Source organism: Hippocampus zosterae, chromosome 15, assembly GCF_025434085.1.
Source record: "Hippocampus zosterae strain Florida chromosome 15, ASM2543408v3, whole genome shotgun sequence".
Lineage (NCBI taxonomy): Eukaryota > Metazoa > Chordata > Actinopteri > Syngnathiformes > Syngnathidae > Hippocampus > Hippocampus zosterae.
In genome coordinates, this window is record NC_067465.1 from 2,722,381 (window position 1) to 2,745,761 (window position 23,381).

Sequence of the window (23,381 nt, forward strand, 5' to 3'; positions counted from 1 at the left end):
TGAACAGCACAAAAGTGTTTCTATGTCAGGAAATCAGAGACTAATTTCCGGAGTTTGGGATTTCTACAAGCCACTTGTGGGTAGTTCATAGGTAGCGGGAATGTTTTACACATCAGTTTTCCTCTAGCCACTGGTCCCATCAAAAGCACATTCGCGTTTTTATCATCTGTGTGTGTGTGTGTGTTTTTTTTCCCCCTTCCTTTTTGGTGTGCTCACTGAACGTTAGTCCACCATTTGTAATGTTTTATTGGCCTTTCACGAAATAGCCTTGATTGACGATTGTTGAAATTGTCAATCAAATTACACAAAAAGATGAATTCCAGATTACTTTGCAAGGACGTTAAAGCTTCAAGTCCAGTAACTGCTTGTAGTTTGGTCTTTGTTTTCGGATTTTCTTTCGAGGCTTTTTTTCTTTTCTCAGATTCTATCAAAAAATTCTCGGCAAGCCCTCGGAAAAATATTGTTGATAAGAAATCTCAGTGGGCGGCCCGGTAGTCCAGTGGTTAGCACGTGGGCTTCACAGTGCAGAGGTACCGGGTTCGATTCCAGCTCCGGCCTCCCTGTGTGGAGTTTGCATGTTCTCCCCGGGCCTGCGTGGGTTTTCTCCGGGTGCTCCGGTTTCCTCCCACATTCCAAAAACATGCGTGACAGGCTGATTGAACACTCTAAATTGTCCCTAGGTGTGAGTGTGAGTGCGAATGGTTGTTCGTCTCTGTGTGCCCTGCGATTGGCTGGCAACCGATTCAGGGTGTCCCCCGCCTACTGCCCGGAGACAGCTGGGATAGGCTCCAGCACCCCCCGCGACCCTAGTGAGGAGCAAGCGGCTCGGAAGATGAATGAATGAATGATGAACTGTTCTTTGTTTGACTATCCCGTTGTTTACTAAGCTTGCTCAGCGCAACTCGTGTTGAAGTGTTTAGTTGGGCCTTCAGCTAGTTCGTTGATGTTTGTGAGTATCATCGCATCATCTCAGCGACCCTTTAAAAATGTGGGATGAGAGATCTTGTTTGCATCTGTTTCCAATGATGGCACATACCTGTGAATGTCATCAGCTCACAGGCTGAAGCCTCTTAATAAAGGCGGAGGGGCTTACATTTGTCTAGGTATGTTGTATCTGCGATGTGTTACATTAAGTTTTATTTTTGTGTATGAAAATATTAAATTTTCATTCATTTGAAAAAAAAGGGATCCATTTAGGATTTAGGAGACGTGATTGCTAAAATCTTAGATTTGGAAAATACGTCAGCTCGGCTCTTCTTTTCCTCACTTGGCCCTGAACCTTTTAAAACACGTTTATTTCATTATGCTACACAGGCAAGGATCGAAGCGCATGGTCCGGATCATCAGTATTACGAGACTGTTCTTATCCCACCATCAGTGGACCATGTGTGGTTTTTAAGCTGCGTCAGATATGAGAATCAAAATAAAATGCACCAGACTATCTCGGCATTAGGGGAATCACAGGCGTTTTTATTTTGCAGGCTGTAACCAAATACCCTAAATAAGCCCCTCAGCCATGTTCGGGTCAGCCGAGGAAACCTGACTAATGAGGGTTTTAGCATTCCGCAGCATCCGACTCGTCATGCGCTTCTGCTCACCACTAAACTGGGCATCACGCTGCGTGTTTTAGAGCAACAGAGAATGAGCTGTGGCTCTTCTACCCTGCCGAGGATTGTTGACTTTAGTAGCTAGTCATTAGTCCAAAAATGGTGTCCTCCTTGCCTGCCAAAGGATGAAATACCTGCTTCTTCCCAACTGCAACTTCTGTTGCGACCACAAGACATGCGGCTGCTTGTGTTACACGCAACTCCCGCGAAATGGCAGTTTATCATTCGTGCCTCTGCTCTATCGTGTAGTCTATTTATGTCTTCATTTTTGGCGGTGTTTCACAATAAACGGGCAAGTAGAGTTGTCCGCCTTCAATTGTAGCGCCATGTTATGCTGCAACATGGCTGGTAGCATAAGATTAAGATTAAGAAAACCTTTATTAGTCTCGCAATGGAGAAATTCCAGATTCACAGCAGCAAAGTTATGAAAGGAAGAAGTAGAACAACAAAAAAATAGGAGCTGCTGGAAAGGCAGCCACTCTCGCGGCGCCATTTTGAAGTCAAAAATAACAAAAATAACAAGACAACACACAGGACAGAGACAGTCGTGCAATCTTCACCACTTTTCTGCATACACTTTGTTGTCTGAAGCAGTTATAGATGAAAGAGGAGAGGATCAAAGTGTCCTTTCACCAGTGGATCAGAGACATCACGCCGAAAAATGTGCACACGTCTGCTACAAGCAAAGTTTTGAAAGCAAACACGAAGCTGTAGCGTCCATTGACGAAAAGAGATTAGTTCACTTCTCCTGTCCCACATAATCCGCTTCAAACTCCAAGCCGCGACTCCCAGCTCCAAATCCGCATCGGCACTCCGCGCCAACGCTCCTTTCTTCTCATCGTCGGCTCCTCAAGACCTCCATCCATCCAGCCGCAGACCGTTCAACAGCACCGATCTCTCCGCTGAACAAAGCGGGGCTGTGAAAAATGCTGCCCATTACAGGCGCAAGACACAAGCGTCTGTAAAGGTCGACTGCCAGAATTGCGGTGCAGTTGAGAGCAATTAGGAGAGACGGAAAAGGTCCCCAACTAATGGGGCGTTTGGGGCGGTTTGTCATCACAAACTTGTCGCCGCGACGTCCTGAAGTCATTTTCAGTTGCCAATGAAGTATTCACTCCGTCTTTCCTTATTTTACCGTCAGTGTTTGACTACTGCGGCCACATTCTTTCGTCCCAAAGCTTGTTAATTCCACGTATTTATTTGGATGTTACAACAAGAGCTTAACTTCTGTCCACTTCCATCTCATGTGCTGTTCATGCGTCAATCCACAGATCGGATGAAAACACCTGGTCTTGGTTTCATCCTCCCTCCCCCCTCCCTTTCTTCCGCCTGTCTGTGATGGACAGCGATGTCACAAACGGCGAGTCCGATTTCCAAGAGGAACGCACCTGCGTAATATCTTATGAAGAAAAAAAAAATCCATTAAAAACACCCACAGAGCAGGTCTTTGTGTGTGTGCGCGCACATGTGGTTTTATGCTCTTGAAAATAGCGTCACGCGGAGGAACACACGCGGTTTGATTGATGGCATTTGGTTGTAAAATATGTGTGACCGAGCGAGCCTCCTGAGTCGCACTTGTCAGACTGCTTGGAGGGTTTACGAAGAAATCAGAAAGATGGTCAATCCCTTCCTGAATGTCTTAGTAAACCCCCCCCCCCCCCCCCCCCCCGATGACTTGCATATATCGTGCTTCAATTCTCGCTATTTTCCAGCGTCATTTTATATACTTCCCGATTTTTGCAATGATTTGAATTTGTTAGCAACACTCTGTGTCAATTTTCAATTTAGAGACTTTAGTTTTTCTGTTAATTAAAACAGATGCTCATCGCTCATGTCGATGTCTGTAATTATTTGTCGAGTATATTAATCATTCAAACCACGGCATTTTTGCCCAACCTTTTTTCTTTGTAAATTTCCCCAGTGTGGGACAAATAAAGGATATCTTATCTTAAGTGCTAATAATCGTCATAATTAGTAGTAACGCTCAGCTCTCAGGCAGCCAGTCGGGCTTGCGGACGTAGCACATCGGTCATATTAAAGTATCGGGACTTGCAAGACATTCTTTTAGTTCTGTTTTGGAAATGAAAATCAAGGTTTTCGTGTCAAAGCTTCACTGTGAACACTGAACCGCCATGTCTGCTTTTCATTTTGTCAAAGCTGCATGATTGTTCCGTGGTAATGAGACGCAGTCCTTTCCAATCAATAGCTTCCAACCAAAAAGAGTCCAAATAACTAACTACAGTGTGTCCTGGAAAATGTTAAGCGGTGGTCTTTGAGTATTACATAGTTAACGTTTGGCTTCGTCTGTTTTAGGAAGGGCCCCCTCCCCCGCCCACCGTGTGTATTTTTTTGTTTTACGATCTAATAATTGAATGGGCGCTGGAAGAGGAGTATGCGTATGGCATCGGGGGGGTTGAGTGTGGATTCGTTTATTGAAGCCTGAAGGATGACTTGCTTTTCTTTGGCTCTCGCTTCATAAATGTCGCGTGTGTTAGCGTACACCCCTGCCGACATAAACCTGTCTTCCCCCTAAACCTGATACAGAGTAGAAGTATTTCTATTTGATTGTGTTTTACACTGGGGGAAAAAAGTACTTAGATTACTGTTGCAACTGATTAAAATGTCCTCAATTGATTAATTTTTCTGCTCTTTTAGACATGCTATTCCTACGCAACCGAAATCCAAATTAAGTCATTCTAATGGACCCAAAATCAATTATCGTACGGATTATTCCCAGGCTCGGGGAGTAACGGAACGCATGTAACGGTGTTATGTATTCAGGATACAAAAATGGAAATGTAACCGTTTTCCGTGACAATTGCAGAAAAAAGCACCCTAGCACAAAATCATATGACCGATCCATTTATGAAAAAAATTGGATTCTTTTTACAGGATTACATTTTTTATGTGGGGAGTGAGACGACAGTTGAGTCATTGATCAGCCTCTCTGAACTTGTTGGACAATTTCCCATACCTTTCACATGTTGTAACAACTTGTGAAGCTATCAAAACTCATTTGCCTCATAAAATGAAGTCTGTCTGTCTGTATAGCTAGCAAGTTGGCAAGCTAGCAATTGAAAGTGTTGCCTTCAGGGACGGTTTGAAAACAGCCAATTACTCTTGGCCTGCAATCCATTCATCTTTTTTTCCATCGATCTCTGTTTCGTGGGTAGCACATCTGCCTCTTGGTTCTTGTAATACGGGGTTTTCATTTTTTTATTGTTTTTTTAACACTTGGTATGGAGAAATTCATATTACATTACTTTAATATTACAGTACTTGGATGACGTTACTAAATACATTTTAGAACAGGTGTCGCGTAACTATCAGAGTACATTTTACAACGAACCCTCGCAGCCCATTGATGATTTTTATGTGACTACCCTATTTTGGTCATTTGCTTCAAGATGTAATCAAATGAACTATCAGTCATAACCAATCAGTTTAGCAACTCTCTGTCTCCCCCCCCCCAGACATCCAAGGATGCTCATCAAAACAGGCCTTGTGGACGCCCACCTTTATTGCATGAAAAAAGCAGTGGTGGACTTTCTAACGGACAACAAGTGAGTTCATCCACTTCTTTTCCAATCAGAAACATGCCGTTCCCCCCGGGGTAACTTTGAAATGTCTTTCCAAGCAATCTGAAATATTCCGCATTTAACTCGACGCGCTGGCTTGCGAAACACTGCCCAGACTGGCGCATTCACCGCTTAATCTGTAGCAAATGTTCAAGAGGGGTTACGCAGCGTGTGAGGTTTTGAAAGGTCCCGTTAGCAGGGTATTCTACGAAGGTGTTAATTTGTTTTACGGCGTGTCACCGAGCCAGGCTGTAAGGCCTTTGGCCTGTGAAGTGGAGCCGTGTCACCTGGCCGACCGCCGCTCCGTCCCGCTGGCTAGACTGCGCCGAAATTTGGAACGATTTGGCCTCTGTTGTGGAAATAGGCATTCGCAAAGCTGTCCAACCCAAAATCAACCCCGTTTCAGTTTCCTCCTCAACATCGTGTGAATGATAATAACGGAAAGTGTTTTTGTTTTTTTTCTGTGGCCACTTTTGTGTCAAAGCTGTTCAAATCATGGGATTTAACGTTGCTGATTGTTTCCGGATATTGTTCAAATTCCAAAATTGGACAAATGACTGTTCAGTTTGGTCAAAATAACACCAATGGACATTTACCCGAAATGAATAATGCTGCGTTGTAGTCACAGCAAACATCACGTAAGGAAGGAATCCTTTGACGGCTTGGCCAAAAGACACAACTGCAATGAAATTCCAGCAGCCAAAGACTTTTTTTTTAGCCACAGCTTCACGAAACAAAATTTCTCGATTCAACTGCCATTCCAACACTAATCTCCCGCGGCCAAGTCATTTCAATAAAACAACAATTTGCCAGGTTACACATTTTTATATGCAGTTTGCTCTCCGTCTTTTTGTTATTGGAGTCTCTCGACACCTCTCGTTCTCCCTTTTTCTTCCCGTCTCCCTTCCCTCCAGAAGACATGGACACAGTAACTGTTGTTTTTCTCCTGTCATTCACATGGAAATTCGAATCTTCCCCTTTTAAAAGAAAGTAAAGGGAGAGGTTGAAAGGGGGATGCCGAGTGTTGGATAGGAACACCGAGCACGGCAGTGCTTTGCGTCGAGGATAACCAAATAAATTACATCCGTAATTCATCTTAACCTGCTCGTGGAAGTCATGAGAGATTTATTCAAATCTTGTCTGTTTGTAAAAAAAAAAAAAAAAAAAAGTGCTCCACGGCTTCTATTTCCTGCAGTAGTATTTTACAGACCATGGAATACTCCAAAGTTGGATGTTAGGAAAATATAATGTTGCATATAACATTAATTGTCAGCGTTTGCACTTAGTTAATTTAACGCCACCTGTAGGGTCAAATCAAAACAAAACAAAACAAAACACTTGAGTTTTTTCCAAAACTTGATCATGATGAGCATGCTAAAATAGTGACATGCCTGCTTTACATTCTTGCTTAAACAAGCTCCTCCTCTCGACTGCAGATCCATTTCATCAGTCCGTGGTGAGCTGGTGCCATATTTGGTGCGCAAGCAGTTTTCCAAGGCAAGGAGCAGTCCAAAACCAAAAGATGACACTGACGAGCAGAGCCAGACGAAGAGTGACAACTCTCCAAACAACGGTTGGCATCACGCGCAGAGAGAGAGCAGTGGTTCCGATTAATGCAACTCCCATTTGCTCGAAATCAACTCTGGACTCAATTTGTTCTTCTGTATCACGCAGATGTGTGAAACTGTGCACGTATTTAATCTTGTTTGGATTTAAGAACATGTCGAAAGAACTGATAGAGTGTGTCTTGATGTCCCATTTCATCGTGTCGTGCAGTAGATGGTTCGAGGTGGCCGTTTGTTCGCACGGAAGACGTGATTTGTATTCCTTTGATTTCCTCAAAAAGCCACGGCGCCGTTTGTCACCTTGAATTCAAACTCATTTCGATAGATGACGTCACACTGGTCTGCCGCAAGTCCGAGCGGCCTCCATGCGAGCCGTCAATGCGTCCGACGGTCGCCGCAAAGCAACAATTTCTTTGGCAAACCATTCAAACCTAGCCTGTTGATCAAAAACGCCCCATGCAGCAAAATCTTGGCCGCGCGTTTCGACTTTTATCGCTAACGGCTGCTTCTCCCGTACGTCTCTCCTCTTCCCAGAGCTTCTCATCTCATCACGGGACGATCGTCTCCTCCAGCTGGCCCAGGAACGCTCCTGCTGGAACGACCATCACGGGGACATGAGCGAGGCATACCACGGCGGTAAGCTCCGTTGCTACGTGCACATCATGGACCAGGGCCTGTGCTACCGCGTCAACACAATCGCGGCCTACATCGAGGCCAACCGCCTGGTAAGCCGCAGCCCCGCCGATGATAAGAGAAACATTTCGCATCTTCCTACTTAATCCCGCTGACTTCCCCCCCCCCCCCCCCCCCCCCCCCCCGGTCCATTTGCAGGTTCCCAAGCTTTTGTTTGAAGAGCCAGCAGTCCACCCTTCCGCCGTCATTTCGGAGCGATGTCAGGTTTGTGTCAGCGGTCGCTCCGACGTTTTTGTCTCGTGGTTCCCGGTCAATAAGGGCTTGTGCTAATCGTCCTCAGATGGTCAGATGATCTCAGAGTTTATATTAGGCTTTGATGAGGATCACACGTGTACGTGCTCGCGTTGCTATGAGTCACGTCTCTTGTCTGCGCACTGTCGTCGTCTCCTCAGATGGGATCGGACAGCATGATCGGGCCACTGTGTCACATCGCCGATAAGACTTCAATAAAGAGGTCCACTATTGGAAGCTCGACCACCGTTAAGGAGAAAGTCAGAGTGACCAACTCCATCATCATGCACGGCGTCACCGTGGAAGAGGGGTGAGAACACGTGCAACCACATTTTTTTTGTGGGGGGGTTTGAAGTGAGCTCCCAAGTACACATTGAGAAAGAATTCTGCTCTCAAGGCATGATGGTTTAGGTCTTGATTGTAACCTTAAAAGGTTGCGCTGGATTCAGTTGGGGCATGCTTGCAGTACTTTGCTGAATAATAAAGATTCAGTATATGCAAATAGGCACGTATTTTTTTCAAATACGTGCCAATAGCAATTGCTGTGCGTGCGTGCGTGTATTGTCAGATGCTGTGTAAAAGGGAGGTGTCACCGGTTTTGTTTTCCATGCTCCACGGGGTCGAACGAGACTCACTGGGGCCCACAATGTGGCTATTGGTGTGCGACCAGCCAGAGGCCAGCTCCAAACAAACGGCGAGCTGCCGAAGTGAAGCACACAACATCCCAATATCTCATTTGACCGCTAATTTACTTGGCCACACCAGGATTCCCACTGTTTAAGGAATTCACGGAACACTATGAACCCTTGTTACTCCGCACAGTAAAAAAAATCCTGTGCCATTTTGGAAATGAGGGAGTGCAAGTCTGCCGAGCACATTTGAACATCACATTGGCTTGAGAGATGGGACTTGTTGTTGTTGTTGTTTTTCTTGTCGATGGTTCCGAGACATCCAAGTACAACATGCACGTGCTTCCAATCTAACGTTGCGAGAAATTAGACGTTTAGAAATTGGGTGAAATGTTGTAACCGCTTAATGTTGTAAACAAGTTTCTCTCAGCATATCTACTTTCCCCTCCTCATAATATGATTTTTTTTTTAGTTTTGGTACCATTTCAACTTAGTGACTTTTTCTTCAAAACAATGGCTGGATTCCCATGCTGAATTTCCAACGATGTTGCAATTTTTATTCTTGGTTAGACAATTCTCATTATAAAATGCAAAACAAGGAAAATTTACCAACAAGATGACCTTTTTTTTTTTGGTAACATTACGACAATTTCCGTACCATTTACATTGCGTGCTTGTAATATGAAAAACGTCATTGTCGGAACATTGCAACTTATTCCTTATAAGAGACTTGTATTGAGGCACCGTTTATAATTTTACCTTCAAAAACCGTGCTATTTTATTTGTTACTTGAAATACATTCAAATCTGGATGGATTCCCTAACATTCCGCCGTTTTATCGGACGATTAAAATTTTATTCACGGAACATTTATGACCTTTTTTTAAAAAATTAACTTCCGTTTTTGTTGGTTAAATCATTTAATTAATTGTGAACACAAATACATGGCAAATAATCCTGGCTGTTCACCTTTATTCAAAAATCGCACATGCCGTTTTTTGGCCTCCACCAAATTCCGGTTGAGTCGTTTTTTTGCATAATCGTCATCGCAATCAACCAAGCCCAACAAAACCTCCTTTTTCCGTGGTAATGAGTGAATCAAATCACGCTGGGATCATCTGTGACGCTGCACATATTTCACCGATGTCCTCATGACGCCGAGTCACTCATTCGTGCCGTCGCAACAAGAAAGCGCTTGTACTGAAAGAAGCAAACGCTACTGTAGAATTGACGCGGAGATTAATCGGCTCTCCGCTCTGGCGCAAAGAGATTCATCTTGGCCTCGTCTTTAATACACTTATTCAAAGGCTGCGCTTCTTTTCTCACTCGCGCCTTTTCTCTGCACCGAGGCCTCGACGCCATCTCCCTCCTGTCCCTCCTCCGTCTCTGCGCAGCGCGTCTTAAAACCTCTCGAGGCATCCCCGCCAGCCAGCCAGCGTGGGGACCCTCATCACGGCCACGTAGGCGCATGCACAAAGGCATGAAAGAGCGAGCGAGGAGCTGCGAAAGAAAGTGGGCAAAGCGGGCTCGACTCCGGGGAGAAAATTGCAATTCTTTCCTTTCTTTCGTTTGGGGTGGAGGGGGGGAGGGGGGACATAAGAAGGAAGGAGAAAGAGGGAAGGAAAGAAAGAAAGAGAGCCAGTATGAAGCGGATTAGCAGACCCTGGCCATGTCGGCGAAACCCCTCGCATTTCTGGTTTCTTTGTTTGGAGCTGACCAGAGCTTGTTGACAAAGCGCTGCGTGTTTGGGAAGGGGGGATAGTAGGGGTCAACATTATGGGGGGGGTGGAACAGGAGGTGGGGGTTGGTTTGTGTGTGTGTGTGTGAGAGAGAGAGGATGGGGTGGTCATGGCAAGGAGGAGCCCTGGTGTTAGTAATTAGTGGTGTTTCTGCTTTGAAACTTCTTTGGTGGTCTCTTGCTCTCCCCTCTCTCGCGAATGTTACAAAACTGGGATTCTTGTAATCTCCCATCACCAGCTACCACCAGCACCACCACCTCCGTGGCAGTCGCTTAAACACACACGCACGCACGCACCGTCTTCTACTCTTTCCTGGCGTAACCACCTGAATAAAACGGGCCAATACAAACCTGTCTGTTTGGGAGCCACAGTGGGCCAAGTGTGTGTGCGTCACTCGCCCGGGCAAGACCAACATGTGTTCACCACTGTTCTCCCCGAGCTACTGAAGCACGCATGCACACATTCTCCATCCCACACATTTCACACGCACATAGACAGCCTCCATGTTCAGCCAACACAAGACCGTCTGTGTGTCCGCTCCCAGAAATTTTATGGCTACGGTTTGGTTGAAGGGGGGGAGCACGCGCGGGTTATCTTGGCAGAGCCACCTCAGGTGGGAGCTGACAGCCCCCCCATCCCCCCCCGTGATGTCCTCAAGCACGCTCTCGCATGTGCCCGTTGTTGCTACGCTTGAATAGAAATGCGGATGGAACGTGACCGGGGTCCGGTGGGGATGCTCGATCTTGAACGTTTCAGAGCAGGTGAACGGCGCAAACAGGCTTGACGTTCCGCTCACCTCCGGCGTGGCGCCGCGCGGGGTGGAAAGCTGTGGTCGCGCTGGGCCGCTCCCAGTATGAATGCTTGTGACTGTGTGTACGTGGGCGAGTGTACACAAGGTTTTTTGGGGGGTGGAATTAATGAGATCGGATCTTCCGAAGGCACTTGAAAAGAATACGTTGGGAAAATCGCGTTTTTGACATAATTCGTGAATTTTGAGTACAAGTACGACAAAATTGGGTTAAATGGTTCTCTGAATGTTCTGAACTCCTGTTTCCATCCCAGCACTGTATTGAGTAGAATAATGCTGCCTGGAGGGAGTAGCCATAGGAGCGGTTTGGCTCAATTTACCATTGCAGGCATTGGGTTGACTTCTTTAGACAGGAAATTGATTGAAATTGAATCAACAGCGCCTCTGCTGATTGTAAAAGACAACGAAACACCAATCCATTCCACATACTGATCTCAATTCTTTATCAGGTGGTGGTACCATTTTCGATTGGGTTAATAATTTAATAGCAGCAGTGACTTCATATGCGAGTGATCCGAATTAAAAAGAACATTTGCGATGAGAGCTGTCATCAGGCCAATTTTTTCAAAGCAACGTTTTTTTTAAAACATTACAGTAACACACACACCGAAACTGTAAAAGTACTTCGAGTGACATTTTATTTATCGTCTCACAAAAACGACAATGACTTCAGTTTACTGATTCCCTTCCAGAAGTCTTTAAAACTCCATTATACTCAACTTTATCAATAGCACATTTTAAAATCAACCGCAGCTGCATACAAAAAGCTCTACATAAAATATATAGTTTTTTAAAATCTGACCTATAAAAACAAAGACCATGAAAACAATAAAAGAATCACATAAAAACAGTCAACACAATAAAATACGAAAACAATGTGGAATTGAAAACCAACAATGGCAATCCTTAACCCTTGTGGAAAAAAAAAAAAGGGTGATCATGTTTTTCATGCCGTTTCACAGGTGCAACATCCAGGGCAGCGTGATCTGCAGCAATGCCGTCATTGGCCGAGGCTCGGATCTCAAATATTGTCTGGTGGGATGCGGACAGCGGATCGAAGACGCGGGTGAGCACCCAGTGGACGCGGTGAAAACACAAAATACCACATTAACGACCGCGTTCAATCAACGGATGTGAATTGCCTCGATTTCGTATTTTAACAGAAAAATTTGAACAGAAATGATGAATGTTACCGTCCGTCATATGAAATTCAAAGTAAATGGGGCAAAAATAGCGCAAAATGGGACTTTATAAATATCAAATCCTGTTTCCTCTCTTAAAACGTATACGTGGGTTGTCTGGAAAGTCGGCCAGTGAAATACTTTTACTCGTGTATGATCAAGCGATTGGATTTTTTTTTTCTTTTCCTTAATCCTCTTGTAGCCAAAGCTATATGGGAGTAGGTGTGCGTGCGTGAGTGTCAGTGAATGTGTGTGTGTGTGTGCCCGCGCGTATGTGTTCACATTGATGGAGAGGTTAGAGAGCAAGGCCAGAACAGGACCACCCGGAATTCAACAGCAGCGCCCTCCAGCCACGTCCAGCGCACACATGCGCGTTTAGAGAAAGAGACGCGCGCTCGGGCCACCAGACCGCCGCGCCACCTAATTGCGAGAACAATGGAGCGCTTCAAGAAACACCGCTTGGACTCTGGCTTTAGTTTTAGTCTTCATCTGTATCAAATCTTTTTTTTTTTTCTTCTTCTTCAACCTTGAGGAAGCAACAACGCATTCGTTAATAGTGTTTCATGCAGACCAACTTAACTGTATATGTAGAGTACTTTAGAACAACCACCGCTGTCGACAAAGTGCAGTACGCGGAGAAAGATATAATTAAAACCACAACAAAAATAAAACAAATTCATAACCAGAGCCAAAGAATAAAAATGAGTTTCAAGATGGCACATAAGTGCTCTCTCTTACAAGAGGTCAGCAGCAGCATTTTGGACCAACTGGAAATGCTGAATGGAGGATTGGTTGACTCCAACGTAAAATGCATGACAGTAAAGTCTGCCGGGATGTGACGAAGGCATGAATTAGTGTTTCAAAGTGCTCGTGAGAAAGGAGAGGCTTTACTTGAGAACTTGTTCATTTTGTTTTCGAGATCATTGTGCTCCAAAAAAATAGCTTCCCCCTCGGAGAATCTGCAGAGTGTCGCAAATCGGCGTGTGTGTTTTGGCAGAGTTGCAACTACTGGCAAGGCACGCAGCTGCGAATATAATGTCATCCGATGCTAGAAAGCTACTCGCATAATTGTGTTAGTGCGCGAGCCACGCAAACAAAGTTCTGTCAAAGACCAAGCTTCGTCTTTTGTTTTTGCTTCCACAAAATATTTTTGCTTTTGTGAAAATTGGCTATCCCGCATTTTCAAGAAATAAATCGGATTTTAAAGAACCTCAGGATAGAAGTCAAAACAAGTCGGCCTGCTTTGTTGTCCTCACTAACCATAAATGTCAATACTGTACATTCATTCATCTTCCTAACCGCTTGATCCTCACTAGGGTCGCGGGGGGTGCTGGAGCCTACCCCAGCTGTCTCCGGGCAGTAGGCGGGGGACACCCTGAATCGGTTGCCAGCCAATCGCAGGGCACACAGAGACGAACAACCATTCACACTCACACTCACACCTAGGGACAATTTAGAGTGTTCAATCAGCCTGCCACGCATGTTTTGGGAATGTGGGAGGAAACCGGAGCACCCGGAGAAAACCCACGCAGGCCCGGGGAGAACATGCAAACTCCACACAGGGAGGCCGGAGCTGGAATCGAACCCGGTACCTCTGCACTGTGAAGCTCACGTGCTAACCACTGGACTACCGGGCCGCCCAATACTGTACATTCTCGTTCAAACTTGTTTCAACTCGAATGACAGTTTTAGCCCCGCCCCAAAAATACCCGTCATGCTTTTTACCATGCGGTCTGTACTTGGGAACAAATGTACAGTATGTAACTGTTGCGGTGTCCAAAGTCCAGAGAGGATATCGCATTAAGACGAACCGAACCGATTCAAGATTTAAAAAGGAAGGACAAATTGATAAGCGAGCTTCAAAAGGAAGCTCAAAACCCACAAAGGAAGGAGTAACCAGATGATAGGGAGTGCGGAATGAAAGAAGGACAGTAGGCAGAGAAGAAGAACGGAGAGCAGATAATTGCTCCTCCAGAGTAACACGGTCGCAGAAGATTAACATTAGTTCACAAAGTAGAAAAAGCAACACGTGAGCGTCGCGACGGGAGCAGTGGGAGGCTGCTCAAGACATTTCACTATCACTACTTCAAAAGCTGCGAGGAGCCGTGGACCACACAGACTGTCCACCCCCCACACACACACACACACACACGTTGCTGTCAGGTGTTGATATTCGTGCATACACACAGCACCTCCGCGCTGCGTGTTTTGAAAACACACAAACGGCGGCTGTGTTTTGTATAATTCTACGTTGCCAGTAATGTCCGTCAGTAAGCCGTCAAGACGGACTGACTGCGTCGTGTGTGTCATCCGCACGCAGTAAGCCGCAAAACAACAGTGATTCAATTCGGATTAAGGTCTGAGCATACACAAGGTCCAACCTCCTCCTCTTCTTTCTTCAACTCTTCGCACAACCCGGAATCCCCCTCGGATCATTTGCAAACGTTGCTTTCCGAATCGATTTCCGATTGGCTTTGTACACTTTCCGCGGCGAGCTTGCGCGATTTTTGTCTCGACGTGCCGTCACACTTTTGCGTTTGTCGCATTTTCTGATCCGCTTTTATCCTCACAAGGACCAAAAAAAAGTTAGTTGTTTTATTTATCGGACTTTTATCCTTTCAAATATTGGAATCGGGCTCGATTATTTGTTTGGAATGTGTACTTTTAAGGGGGTGTGGCCATCCGACGTTCCATTTCAAACTCACAAAATGAAAAATCAACCAAACGGCATCTCGCAACTCGACAAACTCTGAAGTCGGTTCACTCGTATGTCACGATCCCTCTGTTTATGCGTTCCGGACGAGCCGCTGCAATAAATCGAGCAGCCTCGGGTGCCGCCGCCCCACGCGCTGTTTGTCTTCCCATCCGCACAGCCGAGGGGAAAAAAAAACCCCGTTTGCGAAGAGATTCCTTCACACTACAAGCCGCTTGGCGTGAATGGAACGTTATTCTCGCTCACAGTTTGCTTTGGACGGGCCCAGATGTCGGGGGGCTCGGACGGAGGCGTGTAAAGCGGCTGCAGGCAGACGTACTTTCAGGCATCTGTTTCCTTTGTGGGGGGTTTAGGTAGCAGGCAGCGTGAGCTCAGACTTGCCACGCCGCGTCTTGTTGCCGGGACTCTTCTCGAATGCGTTCGCAAGCATCGGAAACGACGAATTAGGCTTTGTTTGGCACGGTCAGCATCATCTGAAATGTGGAAAGCCTCTCAAAGCTCGCCTGTTATGTTAGCGTCGGCTTCGGGGTTCCCTGTTCTGTCCTCGTGTGGCGTTGGTACAAATCTCTCCGCCTTGCGCTCCATAGATCGGAATCGAGTTCTGGATTGAGGTGAAATTTAATAAAAAAGTCGCGTGCAACCAGACAGTTCAAATATAGACATGATAGCCGGTCTAGGGGCGGACTGCCTTTTTCTCCCGATTGACACCCACCAAGATTGTTTTATTCAACCAAGACTAATGAAATCAACTAAAATTGTAAAGAAAAAAAAAATTAAAAATAAATGCTCCCCCCCAAAAAAAAACTAAACATCTGACTACATTTTAAGCTTCCAACACAAACTAAAACTAACTGTCCTTCATTTTCATCTTTGGCAATTAACCCTTTCGGGGACAGCAGTGGACAGTTTGTCATGTTTTCAAGTTACAAGGTGGGCGGGCGAAAAGGGTGAATCATTCATCTTCCGAGCCGCTTGATCCTCACTAGGGTCGCGGTGGGTGCTGGAGCCTATCCCAGCTGTCTTCGGGCAGTAGGCGGGGGACACCCTGAATTGGTTGCCAGCCAATCGCAGGGCACACAGAAAAGAACAACCCCTCGCACTCACGCTCACACCTAGGGACAATTTAGAGTGTTCAAATAGCCTGCCACGCATGTTTTTGGAATGTGGGAGGAAACCGGAGCACCCGGAGAAAACCCACGCAGGCCCGGGGAGAACATGCAAACTCCACACAGGGAGGCCGGAGCTGGAATCAAACCCGGTACCTCTGCACTGTGAAGCCCACGTGCTAACCACTGGACTACGGGCCGCCCTAAGGGTGAATGTGTATTTAAATATTTCAATGTGGGTATTTCGCAAAAAGCACGACCAGAAGACAGAAGAAGGACTAAACATTTCGTCTGGGAGTTGTGGTCCTTTTACTGCGCCTCGCCTACAAGCGACATCATCTCATAGCATAGCAGCCAAATAAAAAAAAAAAGAGAGAGAAAAAAAAAAAGCACCACCGAATGACGTTGCACCAACTTGACAAGCCGGTCTTTGAAGCGAGTTGACATTTGTTGCGGCTTGCCAGCTTTTCTCACTTAACTGGGCCCCGAAACGTGACATTAGGTCACAAGGGGGCTCCCCTTTTGCGGTTGGAAGCCACAAATCCACTTTCGAAGTTGGCAACTTGGCAATCAAGGAATGGAAGGCAAGACCATCCGAGCTTTAAGGGCAACGTTGGCGTTCCGACGTATCGAACTCGAGGCGCCGAGTCTGCTATACGTTCCCTGGATTGAATTTGTTCCGGGTTGTGTTTAAAATCTTGTTTGTCGTCATTAAGTTTTTACAACACGATATTTAGCGTACGATTAATTCTCCGCGGGCGAAGGTTTAAGTCACCGTAAAAGAAGCCCGCCTTGAGAATCGCCGCGCTTTTAACAATCCTCGTTTTCTTGCTTTTGTGTCTTTAGCTGAGAGGACCAACGAGGTCATCGTCGGCACAGACCAGCTGATGGAGATCTAAATGACCTCACCTGACCGTCACAACCTGGAAACCGGTGACACACTTTAACACACGGCCTTTTGTTCATTTGCGTTTCAATAAAAGCTCCAAATCCACTCACGCCTTGTCATTTGGACACGGGTGCTTTTGTCATTCCTGCTCACGTCTAATTGCCCTACTCCGGGGTTTGTGTTCCTCCCTCTCTCTGTTGTTCCCAGCGTGCGTGCTCGGCGTTGCACACTATCCAGCTGTGAAAAACAACCACGTCGAGCAAAAGCGGTGGGAGCGGTCGCCACAATGGACTGCGGGATTCCGTTTATTTGTACACAAAAACGGTGCCCGTGTCAGTTCAGGACCACCCGGCTTGATCCTGTATCAGTTAACACCAACGCCCCCGCCCCCTCACACGCACTCCTCGGAAGAGGAAGCGTACTCGTAGCCAATGCCTTTCTTCTTTTTCTTTTTACTCCCCCCCACCACCCTCCGCTATCCTCCCCCATCCTCTTTTCTCCTCTTGCAGTCACAAGATTTATTGCATCCCTTCGGCGAAGCATTTCTGAAATTACAGGTTTGGAAGTTCTTTAGTCACGAAGGGAGACCACGCGAAGAGAGTTGTCTAGATGCAAAGGTTTTTTTTGTTTAGCGGGTGATTTACGACGGCCTCACTTTCCTTTTGTGTCTGAGTATAAAAAATAATAATAATAATAATAATAATCGGGATGATTTTTGATGTGTCAGTAGTGGTCGGAGGAAAGCCTCACTGGTGTCACATGAAGTCTAATTTGAAAGCACCCCCCCCCCCCCCCCATATCGCAGTTAAGTCACATCGGCTTCCCGTCATGTGGTTCGGCAAAACCCCGCTTGACCGCAAGATGCTTTTCAGAAGTCTCGACTACAAACGTGATGTCACAAACACAATTACAGTCTTGAGCAACGGCTCACTGTCAAAAGTCAGGAATCCCCTTCGCTCATACGAGCGTATTAGCGTACATGAACGTATTTTCCCTCCCCTTCCCACTATCGGATTCCTTTGAAGGACAATGCTCGAAAAAAGAAAAAAAACTGCGTCCCCGTTTGCGGGTCAAAATTCCCATTTTGCTCCTCGCAAAAGTGCGAATAGGCTTTCGTTTGCGGCTCTCACGCGGCGCAGCCTCGAACGTTTTTCCAACCATGTCACACTCTGACCTCTGTGGCGCGGCTCATGATGAGACGTGGCAGCTGCCGGTGTTTGCATAACGCGTTTGTATATTGATACAAAGACCTCGGAGTCCCCCTGAAGACAACGCCACTGCGGCTCAGCCCGCCTACCACATCATTGATGTGTGTGTGTGTGTGTGTGTGTTCGCACTTTCATGCCTACACTTACCTGTGTGTGGCCGTTGTTAATCTGCCGTCTCACAAACACATCGCACCACTGATTTTGTGTGTGTGTGTGTGTGTGTGCGTCCAAACAATTTATTGCGTAAATACAAGTAAATAAGCGTTGAGCAGCTGATGAGTAACTTCTGTTAACATTACTCAAAAAAAATCGGAGCATGGAATGTTAAATAGATTCATTGTATTCCATAAAATGACGACAATGTGAGTTGTTCTGTTCGTCTTGGTCATTGGATTGGCGCGAGGCTTTTATCCTGTTTGACAGAAAGAACGTGAAATTAGATTTGGGGCGTTGAGTTAACGTTGCAAATAGTCTCCGCTCACTATGTGTTTTCGCTTTGATGTTAAATGTTGTTTTGTCCCCCGTTAGCGATTGTTGTCGTGTTTGTGTTTTGCATCGTGACCATCTTGTTCATTTACGAAATAAGGTCAGCTAATATAGCTATATATGAATAACTAATAACAAAAATTGGGGGATGGGGGGGGCGATAAAACTTCATCTTAAATTTTATGCAAACCAACTATAACTCTCGTGAAAAAAAAATGCTTTGTTTTCATGAATTCATTCATCTTCCGAACCGCTTGATCCTCACTAGGGTCGCGGGGGGTGCTGGAGCCTATCCCAGCTGTCTTCGGGCAGTAGGCGGGGGACACCCTGAATCGGTTGCCAGCCAATCGCAGGGCACACAGAAACAAACAACCATTCACGCTCACACTCACACCTAGGGACAATTTAGAGTGTTCAATCAGCCTGCCACGCATGTTTTTGGAATGTGGGAGGAAACCGGAGCACCCGGAGAAAACCCACGCAGGCCCGGGGAGAACATGCAAACTCCACACAGGGAGGCCGCAGCTGGAATCGAACCCGGTACCTCTGCACTGTGAAGCCGACGTGCTAACCACTGGACTACCGGGCTGCCCGCTTTGTTTTCATTTTTCTCTTATCTGGCCTATCACACATGAGCTTTCGAGGTTCCTTGTAGATGTACTTATTTCAGTACCGTAGACGCGTCATCTGGCCTCAACGTCGCGCTTTGAAGGGAGGAAATTTCCACCAGGAATGTTCGCATCGGATTGTTTTCAGCATGGCAGTAGTGTCGGTGTCAGCATTAGTGTTCCAAATGGGTGTCGACAGTTGATCGTCCAATTGTGATGTTGACACCCTCTGATGTCTCACACGTCCCTCCAAAATAAAATACAGCTGTTGTTACTCGCTTGGTTCCTCCGGCCGCGCTAACCCTTCGCACCCGTCACGACACGCAGTACGTGTGGTCGTGAAGGATGGCCTCACTGCGGCCAAGTTGTCGACATATCAGCCTTCGCCTTTTTTTTTGTTTGTTTTGTTTTCTTTTCAAACTCATGAAAATGATGTCTGGAAATGAACGTGTCGAGTTGCAATGAATCACCCCGAATAAGAAAAATAATGTGTTTGGTGGAGAATATTGGTGGAAGAGGGAGCGCGTGACCTTCCTCGCGTCAAATTCATGAGGCGAGACGTGAACTTTGATCGCTCAGACCGCATATCTACGTCTTAGATGTTTTACATGGATGCTTTTGGTTTAAAGCTAAATATAATTTTAAAAAAAGAGCACCATAACGCAGGGTGTGAGTTTACCTGTTTTTAACATTTTACCCGTGCGTTTAAAAAGTGACGAGACCGTGTTTGGTCCTAAATACATTCGATATGTTTGAAAATAATGCTCAATACATTGTATGTTAGGCCATTGAAAGTGTGCAAAACCTGACAACAGAGTAGTACTTCATCGTGGCGCTGTAGTGTTAAATATCTTTTTCGCCATGACAGTTTTTCAGATTTTTGGGGGGGTCGTGACTCAAATCAAGACCAGTGAGTCTCTCCTCGCCCACTATATTGAACTTGAGCGCTTTCATTCACTAGCATAATTGTGAGTTGCTCATTATTGTCCTGTTAGCTTACAAGCTAGCTGGAGGCTAGCGCTTCGTAGCCTTACGTGTGAAATCCAAACTCGGTGGGATATAGTCCAGCCACCTGCAGCTTTCAGCAGATAAATGTTTGCTGCTCAAACGTGTATTCATAAGGAAAGATGTTTGACAAACGAATAGAAAATTAGCAAGGCCGTAGTGATATTTGACAGTTGCAGTAATTTCAGCACTTTCAGCAAACGCACCCGCAATTTTTTTTTTTAATCATTCAAATTGGGGAGCGTTGGAAATAACACATAGACGGATTACCAACAATTGTTTTTCTCACACATAAAGCTTGGGCGGGCAACTCAACTTTTTTGCAGACAAATAAAAGTTGTATATTACGTCCCCCTTGTTTCCCCCGTTCTTGCAGAAATGGAGCTTAAAGAATCAATCCCACGAATAATACAGGGCAGGACGTAAGGTGGAGATAAATGTGGACACAGAGGAGAAGGTAGGGTGGAGTTGTAGATCTGAGTAGTTGGGGGTGGGGATGTGGGGGGGGGGGGTGAAGGGGATGGGCTGGTGTTGCGGTGGTAGTGTCGGTGGGGGGTTGGTCGAGAAGCTGGGTGGCTTCATGGCTTGAGGGCTGATCGTGGGTGAGCAAGGAGACACAGAGCGGGGGAGCGGCCCACCCAAGTGGTAGTCCGTCAGAAACCTGTGTGTGTGTGTGTGTGTATTTGCTGCTGACCCCGACATATTAGCACAACACTTCCTCAATTTGTCTTCTGTGTTCTCCGGCCACAAATGATTTTCCCCTCCCACTTTTTTTTTTTTTCCCTTCCACACGCTACCTTTCAAGATGACACCCCTCCCCACACCGCCCCCACCCGACCAGCCCACCTCCAACTAACACATAGCAACGCCACCCCAACCCCCCCCCCCCCAACTCTAAATTAAACATCTGAATGCATGCGGCCTTTTCACAAGCTTTGTAGTTGCAACACTTGCTTATGTTGCTGACAATGTGTGTTTGTGCGCGTTGCGACAAAGATACCATGTACGGCAATCACAACCCCAATAACGCACGTACACAAACGCACACAGCCAGACATCCCTGCCTGTCACAGTAGAGCCCCCCCCCCCCCCGCCCCCCTCCCCAAGCTAATTGGCTAAACATTGGCTGGGTGGTTGATTGGGATCACATCTTAAATGGCTTTGCCTGTAAAGTCACAGGAAGAAACACACCAACGACCTGATTTGAGCTCTCAGGTGGCCTTTTTATCTCCTGTCCAACTGTTTATTGCATCGCCATACATAGAAATGACACATAATTAGGCAGCTGCGTTGAAGATTTTCCAACCGCGTCTGGCTACGGTCAACCCATGTGTATTTTTTTTTTTAAAGCAATGAAATAATGCAGACGTCTTTAAAAAAAAAAAACATACCGGTACTTGTATTTATAATATTCATTAAGATAAGATAAGATATCCTTTATTCGTCCCACACTGGGGAAATTTACAGCCTCCAGCAGCAAGAATGTATGTAGAAAGAAAGAAGAAAGAGAAAAAAACAACAAACATCTTTCAATTAAATGCAATATGAACACAAAATGGATAAATCGTAGTACTATTTACAATTTTCCTTCACATCATTTAATTATTATTATTATTATTATGATTGTTATTTTTTATTTTATTATTGTATTAAGAATTAATACAATGTATGACATTACAAAAGTTGACAAATTCCAAAGTAGAATAAGGGGAAAGTTGTGCAGTTACACAAATAGTTGCTATATTAGATAAATACTCTTCATTTTATGGGGAAAGTAGTAATTTTAGTTGGGGCATGGAAATGATTACAAATCCAGACGTGCTTCGAGATACGAGTCGCCCATCTTACGGCTTTTACGAGATGCAAGCCGCACATTTTTTTGCTTTGACTTGCAAACGAATCTCACAGATAGCGAGCAAGTCTTCAAAAAGAAATTGCAAAGCTGTTTAATGCCCCTCCTAGTTGAATTTGTCAAACTAAACCTCAAAAAAAAATCTTGTAACCACATAACTTTGCCTACTGCTAGCTTAATGCGAAAATACATCGCAGAGCACCGTGGATGACGTTCATCCATTTTCGCCAAATGTTCTCAAAAGGATTGTCATACATTTTAGACATTCCACTGCACAATGTGCCGCTGATTCAAATTTGGGTCGTTTGGCCTTGGTGGAGGTCTGAGCTCAACTCGGCACTAATTGTTCTCTTTAATCAGACGTGACTGAATGTTGGGAATGGATGTTAGCTAAAAATGGATTTGCCCCTTTCTGTTTGCTAACAATGTCTCACACATACTGAGAGACTTGCGAGGTTTGTTTTTAAGAGCACAGGTCCGGGTCGACGTCGCCACCTGCTCCGCTGTGCCGACAATACGTCTGTTACAAGCGCACAAACAAAGACTTGACAAAAAAGTGCGTTTCTGTGGGTTTGTGTGTGTTTTCGGCCCCCAGAAAGGCGACCATTCATTAGGGCGACAAAAGGCAGGCAAAGAAATGCATTATCATAATTAATCTTGTGCTGAGACTGTGGGTGGCAGCTTCGCCTCTTCTCCGAGACTGACAAGAGGCATTTTTTAATGCAGAAAAAGTGTCGCTATGGGTAACTTGTTGCCGTTTCATAGATCCTGCGCTCGTGATAGAAAAGTAGGCTGAACACTTCTGTGTGTCTCTCAGTTAGTCATGAAGTGAAAAAGAAATAGAACCACCAAGATGAAAATATTTCATGTCACTGTGGAAGAAGCCCATTTTTCACTTTTATTGTTGTATTCAAGATTTATTTATCCGGTTAAGGCAACTGGGAACATATGGCCATTTGAAATGCCGACCTGGCGTATCAAAACTAAGCTCTCTTTTAACATTTTTGTCTTTTATGTGGCTTTTTCAAAGAATAACTTTTTTTTAATATTCATATTTCAAATGGCAACCACAAATTAGAGAACGTATCGATGCAAACGTATCGGTACATATCGATGACGAGTTAGCTTTCTGAACGCTTTAGCCGTAGATTTTATGTTTTAAATTTCACTCAACAAAGTTAAAGGGGAAGTCGAATCAAAAATGTTCTTGACAAAATGTTCGCTGGAATATGAAATAAGCACAAAATGTTCGCTGGAATATGAAATAAGCAGCATGATCCGCCAGGTTTTATCCCGTCTCAGTGGACGGCCATTTTGCAACTTGCTGTCGATTGAAAATGACATCATCATTGCTCAGGGCTCGGGTCCCGACCAATCACGGCTCACCTGTGTTCCGAGTTTGCTCATGTCATGTTCGCAAGCTGAGCCGTGATTGGCAGTGTAAAAAAAAAAAATCAATGTTACGCGGAAAAACTAAAGTCTAA

General features: G+C 45.4%; 1 protein-coding gene across 2 annotated transcripts in view; it reads left to right on the top strand.

Annotated features, from left to right (window-relative positions):
- Window positions 1-16,838, top strand: part of eif2b3 (eukaryotic translation initiation factor 2B, subunit 3 gamma) — a 57,527-nt gene extending 40,689 nt beyond the window's left edge. For both annotated transcript variants that reach the window (XM_052087291.1, XM_052087290.1), the window contains 7 exons: window positions 5,081-5,170; window positions 6,622-6,758; window positions 7,285-7,475; window positions 7,582-7,647; window positions 7,836-7,984; window positions 11,812-11,915; window positions 16,696-16,838. In XM_052087291.1, the coding sequence (XP_051943251.1) occupies window positions 5,081-5,170; window positions 6,622-6,758; window positions 7,285-7,475; window positions 7,582-7,647; window positions 7,836-7,984; window positions 11,812-11,915; window positions 16,696-16,748 (790 nt within the window). In that variant the 3' untranslated portion in view covers window positions 16,749-16,838. The remainder of the gene's footprint in view (window positions 1-5,080; window positions 5,171-6,621; window positions 6,759-7,284; window positions 7,476-7,581; window positions 7,648-7,835; window positions 7,985-11,811; window positions 11,916-16,695) is intronic.
- The last annotated feature ends 6,543 nt before the right edge of the window (window positions 16,839-23,381 follow it).